The 10,703-nt window shown below is 65.7% G+C and overlaps 1 protein-coding gene across 1 annotated transcript; it reads left to right on the top strand.

Moving 5' to 3' along the window:
* The first annotated feature begins 6 nt into the window (after positions 1 to 6).
* On the top strand, positions 7 to 10,333 carry GAA (glucosidase alpha, acid). Its single transcript, XM_023523019.1, has 18 exons — positions 7 to 562; positions 1,094 to 1,259; positions 1,339 to 1,435; positions 1,908 to 2,027; positions 2,116 to 2,234; positions 2,337 to 2,468; positions 3,311 to 3,421; positions 3,939 to 4,052; positions 4,150 to 4,234; positions 4,680 to 4,797; positions 5,121 to 5,254; positions 6,470 to 6,621; positions 6,743 to 6,891; positions 7,809 to 7,950; positions 8,405 to 8,554; positions 8,973 to 9,137; positions 9,467 to 9,619; positions 9,779 to 10,333. Exons 1-18 carry the CDS (start codon positions 555 to 557, stop codon positions 9,836 to 9,838), a joined length of 2,175 nt encoding a protein of 724 aa, XP_023378787.1. The 5' UTR covers positions 7 to 554; the 3' UTR covers positions 9,839 to 10,333.
* Positions 10,334 to 10,703: the final 370 nt, after the last annotated feature.

Genomic DNA, 10,703 nt, shown 5'->3' with positions numbered 1-10,703 from the left:
CCTTCACTGGATGCACCCGAGCATCCTGGAACCCGCTTCAGACATGACTGTTGTGTCTGTGACTCTGCGTGTCCAACACGGTCCCCTCCTCAGGACAGGCCCACAGGCCCAGCGGTCAGGCCCTGTCTGCCCTGACGTGTGACGGTGCGAGCACATTTCACAGGACGTACCCTGCCCACTTTATCCACGTGGGCCCACACAGTACGTGCTCCAAACCGCCAGGCTCTGCTTTGTCACCGAGCTGAGTGACACGCGACGTGGACTGGCCTCAGTCTTACGAGAACGTAACTTTGGAAAAGCAGCCCTTTCTTTCCCGCCATTCGTTTTGGGGCGGGCATTACCAGCCGGCCCCCAGGGCAGACTCAGTAGGGAGAGGCGGTGCCCCGTGTCCACACGGGCAGCGTCCACACGAGCAGCGTCCGGAGCAGCAGCGCCAGCAAAGCCCCAGAAACAGCTGTGGGGGCGGGGCTGGCTCTGCAGTGGGGGGCCACGGCAGGCCCCTTGAGACCTGAGAAGTCTGCTAAGGCCCCTTGTGGGATCCTGGTCTCAAACACATGTGCAGGTTGGCAGCGTGTGGGCCACAGCGGGCAGCGTGCTGTGGGTGCCCCTTTTGTGACGTCGGCAGTGATGTGTCCCACCTGGAGAGGGCGCTGCCCATGGTTTTTTGTCTTGCCCTTGACCCCGTGCTACCTCAGGGGACCCTGGGCAGCCCTGGCTGGGCAGCTGCACGGGCTCTGGGGCTGAGCTGGGGCAGCACCGGGACGGCTGGCCCGTCCTGGGATGAGCTCGGGGCCACAACTCCCGGGACTAGAAGGGCCCTGGGCGGCCCTCACCTTGCCCGCTGTGGCCAGGGCCCTGGGCAGGCCATTCCCGGAGCCTGTCCGCAGTAACGTGGGCACAGCCAGGGAGCACCGCTGGTGACCCTGTCCCCACCACGCCAGTGACCCCGGAGTTGTGGGGCCTGACGTGGCCGCTTCTGTCCCAAGGTCAGCATGTCTGCAGCTGGCCAGGCGTCCTCGGGGCACCAGGGTCCGGGGACCCCTCTGGGCGGGTTCATCTGCCGCCGTGGGTGCGAGGCGCCTCTTTCCGGCAGGCTGAACACCACGGTGGCCCCCCTGTTCTTCGCTGACCAGTTCCTGCAGCTGTCCACGTCCCTGCCGTCCCAGCACATAACTGGCCTCGCCGAGCACCTGGGCCCCCTGATGCTCAGCACCAACTGGACCAAGATTACCCTCTGGAACCGGGACATCGCCCCCGTGGTAAAGCGGGGGCCGGGGCGGGGCCGGGGCTGGAGGGCCGCGTGGCCGAGCGAGCTAAGCGCGTGTCTGCCGTGTGCAGCCTGACGTAAACCTGTACGGGTCCCACCCCTTCTACCTGGCGCTGGAGGACGGCGGGCTGGCTCACGGGGTCTTCCTCCTGAACAGCAATGCCATGGGTAAGTCGACGGGGCCACCCCGGCGGGCACCTGAGCCCCCCACCCCCACCCCCACCCCCACCCGGCTTGCTTCTCTGCGCCCAGGCTGGGGGCTCCCGGGTGTGGCTGCATCCGCCTCTGTCACAGACGGAGTTTGGGCTCTCTGCACTGGCCCCCACAGGCCGCGGGCAGGAGCCGGGCCTCACGTGCTCTTCCAGGAAATGGGTCCATTGTGCTGTGGCCTCTCCAGCTCTGCCCTTTGGTGGCCCTGCCCTTCTGGCGGTGGGCAGGGGCCAGAAAGGGGTGTCCTGGGGTCCAACCAGCTTCCTCAGTGAGTCTTCAGGGTCCCCTGTCCCCCAAGCAGGCTGCTCCCAGGTCCCCCGCAGGAGGACCCCCTCTCCAGAGGTGGTTTGGCTTGTCCATCTGTGGGGTGCTAAGGGCCCCGCGGGGGAGACGCGTATTTGTCCCTGAGCTCCACGGCTGCTCTCCCCAGACGTGGTCCTGCAGCCGAGCCCAGCCCTCAGCTGGAGGTCAACAGGCGGGATCCTGGACGTGTACGTCTTCCTGGGCCCGGACCCCAAGAGCGTGGTGCGGCAGTACCTGGACATTGTGGGTAGGCCAGCTCCCCGCCCTGTCCCGCCTGCCCACCCCGCCTGCCCACCCTGCCCTCCGCCCACTCACGGAGTCCTGCTGGCTCGCAGGCTACCCGTTCATGCCGCCCTACTGGGGCCTGGGCTTCCACCTGTGCCGCTGGGGCTACTCGTCCACCGCCATCACCCGCCAGGTGGTGGAGAACATGACCAGGGCCCACTTCCCCCTGGTGAGTGCGGGGCGGGCCTGGGGCCCGGTGGGGGCGGGCAGAGGCGCGGGGCGGGCGGACAGTTCCCAGGCCCCCACAGCTGGTCCTGTGCTGTGGCTGCAGGACGTCCAGTGGAATGACCTGGACTACATGGACGCCAAGAGGGACTTCACTTTTAACAAGGACGGCTTTGGGGACTTCCCGGCCATGGTGCAGGAGCTCCACCAGAGCGGCCGGCGGTATGTGATGATCGTGGTGAGTGCCTCTGCTCTCCAGGGACACGTGGAGCGGGCCCTTTGCAAAGAAGAGGGGCCCAGGGCCCAGTGGCTCCATACCCAGGTGGCATCTTCCTCATACCTGCCATGGTCACCGAGGATGGTTCCTGATCTGGAGGGGATATCAGATCTATCAGACTTGGTCCCCAATGTCCAGTGATGTCCAGGGAATGTCGGTTCCGGGTGACTTAACTGGCTTAAAGCAAAGGAGGGGGCCAGGGGCACAGCCGACATCACCCAATACCGGCAGGGCCGGGCGGAGCAGTGCGGGGGCTCAGTGTCTCCTGGCCCTGCCTCCCCCGGGGCACCTGTGTTGTGTGAAGGTGAGTGGGACTCTGAGTGGCCAAGCACGAAGACACAGCCTCGCTGAGCCGGTCCCTGCAGCCGGAGGGCTGTGGTTCGGGGTCCAGTGCCCGGCCCTGCAGCTGGAGGGCGGGGGCAGGGTTGGCATCACGATGCCCTCTCAGTGGACACCCGTCTGCCGAGGGGCTTGCAGTGGCTGCTCATTTCTGTCATCGCGGCCCCTCTGAGGGCAGCTGGCATCAGTGGCCACTCGGAGCAGGGCAGACACAAGTAAATGCTCACTGCAGAGTGTGTGAAACCCTAGAACTCTGAAGCAGAGGTAGAACCCGCATCCAGGTGCACCCACCTCTGGCTTCGTCTCTAAAGCACGTGCACGTGGACGCCCGCGGGTGTGCACACACGTGCGCGGCCTCGCCCTGCCCCATCCCCTGTGGCGCTGTCGGGAGCATCCCCCCTTTACCCAGCGGTCCGTGCCGAGGCTCGGGCGTCTCCTTCTCCGACCGGTCTCTCTCACCCCAGGACCCCGCCATCAGCAGTGCCGGGCCCCCCGGGAGCTACCGACCCTACGACGAGGGTCTGCGGAGACGGGTTTTCATCACCAACGAGACCGGGCAGCCACTGATTGGGAAGGTAGAGTGGGGGGTCGGGGGTCAGGGGCTGAGAAAGCGGGGGTCTCAGCAGTGGGGACAGGAAGTTGTTCAGGACGGTGGGGTGGTATCACGGCTGGGAATGATGGTCCTTGAGTCCTCCGTCAGGTGTCATGGGGGGCCTGGCCCAGCCCAGGCATGACCTCCGCAGACCCTGGGTGAGGCCTCAGGACTCTCCTTGTTCACTAGGCCCTGGGGACTTTCTGACAGTTCTCAGGCCTTCCCAAGGGGTGCCCAGCAGAGTTCTCACCACCCCGTTTCAGGACGTGCCCAGAAACAAGGGGGGGGGCCCGGCCGAGGGGCGGCTGGGGAAGCTCCCAGGAGGGCAGATGCTGGGGCCTCAGGCCTTGTCTGAAAGTGGGGTCTCAGATGAGTTTTCACCATGGTCCCCCTCACTGACGCCGCTCACCTGTGCAGCCCCCACGCCCAGGTAGGTGAGTTCGGTGCAGGGCCTCCTTGAAGATTCTGGGGGCCGGTCTCCCCTCTGGGCTCCCTTCCAGGTGTGGCCGGGACCCACTGCCTTCCCCGACTTCACCAACCCCGAGACCCTTGACTGGTGGCAGGACATGGTGGCCGAGTTCCATGCCCAAGTGCCCTTCGACGGCATGTGGATTGTGAGTGTGGCTCTGGCCCCTGGGTGTCCCTCGGCCTTGGGGACCGGCTCCCCCTCCGCACTGGGCAGGGCGCCCACCTCAGGGGCCTCTCTCATAGGACATGAACGAGCCATCCAACTTCGTGAAGGGCTCCGTGGACGGCTGTCCCGCCAATGACCTGGAGAACCCGCCCTATGTGCCGGGTGAGCTGTCCCCCTGGCACCAGTCATGGGACTTGAGGGCTCTGGTCGGGTTCTCTGGTTTGGGAGACTCAAGGCTGCCGTTTCTGAGGAGCCGCGGGGCGCAGCCAGCAAGGGAAGGGGGAGCGGGGGACCCAGGCTCAGGTCAGGGAGACACCGCCCCCAAAAGTGACACCCCACCGTGCAGCCGGGGTTGGGGGGACCCTCAGAGGGAGGACCTTTCGGGCTTAGGCGGATGGATACAGAAAGACTAGCAGCGGTCGAGGGCAGGTGCCTGGGGCGTGAGTCTGGGGTCTGCAAGGGGCAGCCTCTGGCGTCCACCTTGTCCCTGTCCTTGGAAACGTGGAGACTGTAGTGGGGTGTGCCACAAGATCTGAGGGTGCCCCGGGATGGGGGCGGCACCTGCCTGCTGGCGGAGGCGCCTCGCAAACAGCCCCGTCTCCCCCAGGCGTGGCTGGCGGGACCCTCCGTGCAGCTACCATCTGCGCCTCCAGCCGCCAGCTCCTCTCTACCCACTACAACCTGCACAACCTGTACGGCCTGACGGAGGCCGCGGCCTCCCACAGGTGAGGGCCAGCTGGGCCCGTGTGCCCGGAGGAAGGGGCGGAGCCCAGGCCACCCTGCACTCTGTCTCCACGCCGTGCCCAGCACCTCGGAGGAAGGCTGGAGGTGACTGGACGGAGAGCTTGGGCTGAACAGGCTTGTGGCCCCCACGAGCGGTGGTCACTTTCCTCCCTGAGACAGGGTGTATCTTCGAAGGTGGCCCGATGGCAGGGCACAGCTGACTGCCCAGCGGACCTGGCGGTGGCCTCGCCTCCTGCCTCTCCCCCAACTGGGCCAGGAGTGACACCACTCCACACGGCCCTCTCTGTCCCTCTGCTCCACCCAGGGCCCTGGTGAAGGCTCGGGGGACACGCCCCTTCGTGATCTCCCGCTCCACCTTCGCCGGCCACGGCCAATATGCCGGCCACTGGACAGGGGACGTTCAGAGCAGCTGGGAGCAGCTCTCCTCCTCCGTGCCAGGTGGGAGCTTTGCCCAGAGCAGGGGGTGCTGTTGCCATGGTGGTGGGGTCACTGTGCACCTGTGCAGCTCGGCTCCCCCGTGACACCCCTCTTCTGGCCACCCCATCCCTGCCTTGTCCTGCAAAGCCATCAGATCCTCTCCTGTCACATGTCCCTTCTGGCCATTCCATCCTGAGCGGCAGGAAAGCGCATTTGAGCTCGTCCCATGGGTGCCCGCCCGGCTGGTCTCGGTGCCCGCACGTCCTGCAGAGGACTTTGAGTTTGTTCCCAGAGCTCTGATGCCACTGACCTGTGGCATCCTAGGTGCAGAGGTGGCTCAGGAGCCCTGGGGAAGGGGCTGGGGCGAGGGAGCGCCGGGTCACCAGGGGGCAGCTGAGAAGAGCGTCCACCCCACCTGGGCCTGGAGGCACCATGACAGTCGCAGCCTGGCTCCTGTGTGGGGTGCGCTGCAGACCCCCGGCCACAGGGCAGTCCTGGGAAGTCCTGCCGCGAAGGCCCGCCTTCCTCCCAGAAGCAGGCTCTGCCCACGTGCCTGGGCTCTGCTGTGCCCTCGAGGCAGTCTCTGCAGAGCGGGGTGCTGCTGGCCTGACCTCCCCCAGCTCTAGTTCTGGTGCGACTGACCGTTACCAGGCAGAGGTCGTGCAGCCCCCAGGGCCCGCTGCAACCAGATGCGAGTCCCCAGGGCCCCAGGCGGAGGCGACCTACAGCCTGACTCTCCAGCAGCTCAGGGACTTGCGGACCCCTCTGCTCTAAGGAAGTTCCACGCACCCAGGTGGGGGGCTCGGAACAACAGAGACGCCTCCTGCAGTCCGGAGGCTGGAAGTCTGAGTCACCTGCTGGTGGCCCCGCTGTCTGACACCTTGGGGAAATCCTTCCTGCCTCTTTGGCTTCTGGTGGCTTCCGGCCCTCCTTGGCTTGGGGCTGCCTCATTCTGATCTCTGTCCCTGGGCATCTTTGTCATCTTAGAAGGTCACTAGTCAGACTGGATCAGGGCCTGTGACCTCATCTTAACTTGATGGCATCTGCAAGGACGCCCAAAGGGCTTGCGTGTTACCTTTTGGGGGACACGTTCAACCCTAACGGGCTAGTGTGCTGCGCCCAGGCCGGGTGTTAGGCAGCAGTCTGTCCACCAGTCGGCGCTGCAGAGGCCAGCTCAGCAGACACGCCTGTCCTTGGCCCTGAGCTGGCCTGGCCCCATCTGACTCCGCCCTGCAGAAATCCTGCTCTTCAACCTGCTGGGGGTGCCCCTGGTCGGGGCCGACGTCTGCGGCTTCCTGGGCGACACCTCGGAGGAGCTGTGCGTGCGCTGGACGCAGCTGGGGGCCTTCTACCCCTTCATGCGGAACCACAACGACCTGCACAGCCAGGTAGGCGGGGCAGCTGGCGGTGCTGGCCCGGGATCCCCTTCCCCGTGGGCCAACCCGCCAGGCGCCCGTCTCCCAGGGAGGGGCCCAGGGGCCCCCTGCGACACCTCTGCCTCCCGCACAGCCTCAGGAGCCGTATCGGTTCAGCGAGGCGGCCCAGCAGGCCATGAGGAAGGCCTTGGCCCTGCGCTACGCGCTGCTGCCGCATCTCTACACGCTCTTCCTCGGGGCCCACGCCAGGGGTGAGACCGTGGCCCGGCCCCTCTTCCTAGAGTGAGTGCCCGGGTCGGGATGGGGAGGACGGGCGGTGGCCCAGGGGGCCCCACCTGGGACCCAGCAAGGAATCAGGGAGACAAACCAAAACCTGGGCCCTCCCCACTGGGGTACCCTCTGCACCCCCAGTTCCCACCCCTTAGATTCCAGCTCAAGGGCTTGGGGTGTTCAAAGTCCGGAAAAATCTGGGCTGAAGAATGCTGAGTATGGACCAGGTGTACCAGGTGGTAAAGCAGGTTATAAAACTTTCGATTCACTCCGCCTGGGGCTGGTTAACGGAAAAGGACCTCAAAAGAAAAGCGACAGACACCCTGAAACAGGTCTCAGTCACACGTAAGGTCCACCACACCTCCGCAGGCAAAAGGGTCCTCACGTAGTAACGTGATTCGCTACCTCTTTGAAAAATCGGTTTATCTTCCCCTCACAACACACAAACTGAAGTTCCAGGTGGATCAGGTGAGTTAAACGCCCCGAATGCAGCTGTAGACAATGCCAGAGCGAACACGGGAAGGCGGCGTTGCTCTGGAGGGGGGTGTAGGGGGCGGGTCCTGAGCCCTAAAACCAAAGAGCTAAGAGGAGGAGGTTTAACTTAGGAAAGAAAGAAACACTTCTCCGAACACAGAAGCACTAACCGCCCCGAACGCAGATAGCGGGGTGCAGAGATCAGAAAAGGCGGATAGCGGGGTGCAGAGATCAGAGAAGGCGTTAACGAGGAAACGGCGAATGATGCGGTCCCTGGCGTCGGACCCGCCGCAGTCGGCCAGCCCCGCGCTGGGAGCCAGTGGACGAGCAGCGGGGGCACAGCAGGGGCACAGCGCGGGCGCGTGGCCCCTGCGCCCCGTCCCTGCGGGGCCCCTGGGCGCCCTGACCTCAGGTCACCAGGCCCACACGCCTCCCCACTCCAACCTCGTGTGAAGGTTTCCCGAGGACCCCGGCACCTGGACCGTGGACCGCCAGCTCCTGTGGGGAGAGGCTCTGCTCGTCACCCCAGTGCTCGAGGCCGGGAAGGTGGAGGTGACCGGCTACTTCCCCTCCGGCACGTGGTACGACCTGCAGACGGTGAGTCTCGGGACCCTGACACCCAGCAGGACTGGGGGACGGAAGGGGCCCCTCCCGCCTGTCCTGTCAGGGTGGACAAGGTGGTGAGGAGGACGCACGTGCCATCGCGTCCCAGCAGCTCGAGGGCCTCGCCTGGGTGTTGCACGTGCGTCGGCCCGCGCGGCCCTCGCGGAAACCGTGTCCAGATTAGGCAGCTGAGTCCCGAGCGGGTAACTCTCCAGGGTCCCGGGCCCCGGGCCCCACTGCCACAGGCTGAGCCGGGACTCCAATCCTGCCCCCCAGTGTCCTCAGACCTGGGGCCTCTCTGTTCCCACGAGGTGGTTGGGCTGTGCTGTGCCCCTGAGGTCACACCCGGCTGCCCTCAGCCGGCCTCCACGTGGGGCCCCCGGCTCCCAGTGCCAGCACGGGGCCTTGGCACCGCCCAGGACTCGCCATGACGTGCTGTCCCCTCCAGGTGCCAGTAGAGGCCCTTGGCAGCCTCCCGCCTCCACCTCCAGCACCCCTCAAGTCTGCCGTCCACAGCAAGGGTCAGTGGGTGACGCTGTCAGCCCCACTGGACACCATCAACCTCCACCTGCGGGCTGGGCACATCATCCCCCTGCAGGTACCCGGCCTGGACGCCCGAGCCCCTTTGCCCAGCTCCGGTGGCGCTGCCGGGGCCTCTGTTTGGTTGGGGTTCCCAGGGCCCCGGGCAGAGACGATGGTGTCTGGGGGTGGGGGATGAATGGGTCCAGAGAGGAACCTCAGGACACAGCCGGCCCTGACTCGTGGCTGGGCCTTGCAGAGGGGAGCCTGCAACGCCGGTGCTTTACAGGAAGCCGTCTGCAAATGTCTGTGGTCTCCTACGTCCTCTAGGGTGACCGCCTCAGAAAAGGCGGTCCCCATGGGTGTCCAGGCTGTGGGCTCTCTTGCCGATCCTCATTCCTGGCAGCATGGGGCTGTCCCGCCTCGTGTTCTTCCTGCCCTTGCTGTGGGAGCCGCCACCAGGCTGGCAGCAGTGACGTATGCCACCCCCTTCGCAGGGCCCCGGCCTCTCCACCACGGAGTCCCGTAAGCAGCCCATGGCCCTGGCCGTGGCTCTGACTAGGAGCGGGGAGGCCCGAGGGGAGCTCTTCTGGGACGACGGGGAGAGCCTGGGGGCGCTGGAGCGCGGGGCCTACACGCAGCTCGTCTTCCTGGCCAGGAACGTGAGTCCTGGGGCGGGGGGCTAGGGGCCATCCCAGAGGCAACTGCCCTGATCTGGTGAGGGCAGCCAGGCCCAGGGTCCTCGGGATGACCACTTGTCTCTGGAAGGTCAACCCAAGTGAAAGCCATCTCTGCCCCCCCGCCCCGGGGGAGAAGGGCCTGAGGGCCAAGGGCGCTGGCCAGAGTCCCGTGCACCCTGCCAGCATCTCACGGCTTAGGCGGTGGCGTGGTGCCGGCCTGACCTTTGCCCTCGGCTGTCCAGAGGCGCCATCCAGGTGGCCACCTGCCCGGGCTGTCCGCTGACAGCCCCGGGTCTCTCTGCTCCGGCCAGAACACCATTGTCAACGAGCTGGTGCACGTGACCGGTGAGGGGGCTGGCCTGCAGCTGAGGAAGGTGACTGTCCTGGGGGTGGCCACGGCCCCCCAGCAGGTTGTGTCCAATGGCGTTCCTGTCTCCAACTTCACCTACAACCCCGACAGCCAGGCAAGAGATGCCACAGACAGGGCTCGAGGGCTCGTCCCCCGGGGATGGCCGAGGGGGCGGGCGGAGCCCGGGGTCCTGGCGACCCCTGTCTGCTGAGCGCTTGGGGTCTCGCCTGTGCTGGCCGTGGTTTAGAGGCCGATTTTCTCTCCTTGTTTCCAGACCCTGGCCATTCCTGTCTCGCTGGCGCTGGGAGAGCAGTTCCTCATCAGCTGGTCTTAACGGGGGCCGCGGCTCACGGAGCGCCAGTTCCCAGTGGCCCCCCACGCCTGTGCACCTGGCCAGCGTGTGGGCCTCAAAGTCACGCTACCTTCCATGAATGCCCAGGCTCGCCCCTGAGTCTCCCTCCGGCGCTGGGGTGCTGGGCCACAGCAGTCGCTCGGCCCAGATCCCAAGTTGGGTCAGGCTCCTGAGGGTTTGGAATGTCACACGGGAGGCTTACTCTCTGTGGCTCGTCACTGGAATGGGTGTCAGGGTCAGCTGCCACCAGCCACCTGCCCGTGCAATGGGGATGTAGTCCCTGCCCCAGGTGGCTCTGCTGCTGCTCTGACCGGATGGCAGGCCGTGCTGGGTGCTTTCTGGGCAGCCGCCCCACCAGCAGATGGCACTGTCCGCCAGGCCAGGAGCGGGCCCGGGGGCTTGGGGTTCTTAGGGCCACGCAGACCTTTAATCCTAAGTGCATTTATTTTTAATAAAAGGAGTGTTTGCTGCAGTCAAGCTTCTGCTCATCCTTGTGGCTTTCGGGGTGTGGAGGGTGTGCCCCAGGGCCATGGCACAGCAGCCACTCCACCTCAGTGGCCCCCGCGCATGCCAGGCAGGGCGTGTGTGACCTGTGCCCTCGCCCCCACATTGCCTCACGTCCCAGTATCCCCACCTCTAAGGGGCCCAGGGAACGTCCAGCTGGGCCTGCTGGTGTCAGGCATCTGGTGGGACGTGTGCCCCGCGCTGGGCTGTGTCCCCCACATCCCAGTCCCTGGGCGACTGCTGCTGCTTGTGGGTTTTGTCTCTAACGTTACTCAGTATAATTACTGAGCATCACGTATGTGTCGACACCTCATCCCTTCTCGCTGCTAAATAGTTTTCCATT

The sequence above is a fragment of the Pteropus vampyrus genome, unplaced genomic scaffold (genome assembly GCF_000151845.1).
Source record: "Pteropus vampyrus isolate Shadow unplaced genomic scaffold, Pvam_2.0 Scaffold371, whole genome shotgun sequence".
NCBI classification, from domain to species: Eukaryota; Metazoa; Chordata; class Mammalia; order Chiroptera; family Pteropodidae; genus Pteropus; species Pteropus vampyrus.
Note: the sequence above shows the minus strand (reverse complement) of the source record. Positions and strands in the feature narration are given on the sequence as shown.

Bases quoted from the DNA above. Each gene is read 5' to 3' on its own strand.
- GAA (XM_023523019.1), top strand. The intron at 5,255-6,469 runs GTGGGAGCTTTG...TCCGCCCTGCAG, and splicing joins GCTCTCCTCCTCCGTGCCAG to AAATCCTGCTCTTCAACCTG. The intron at 6,622-6,742 runs GTAGGCGGGGCA...CCTCCCGCACAG, and splicing joins ACAACGACCTGCACAGCCAG to CCTCAGGAGCCGTATCGGTT.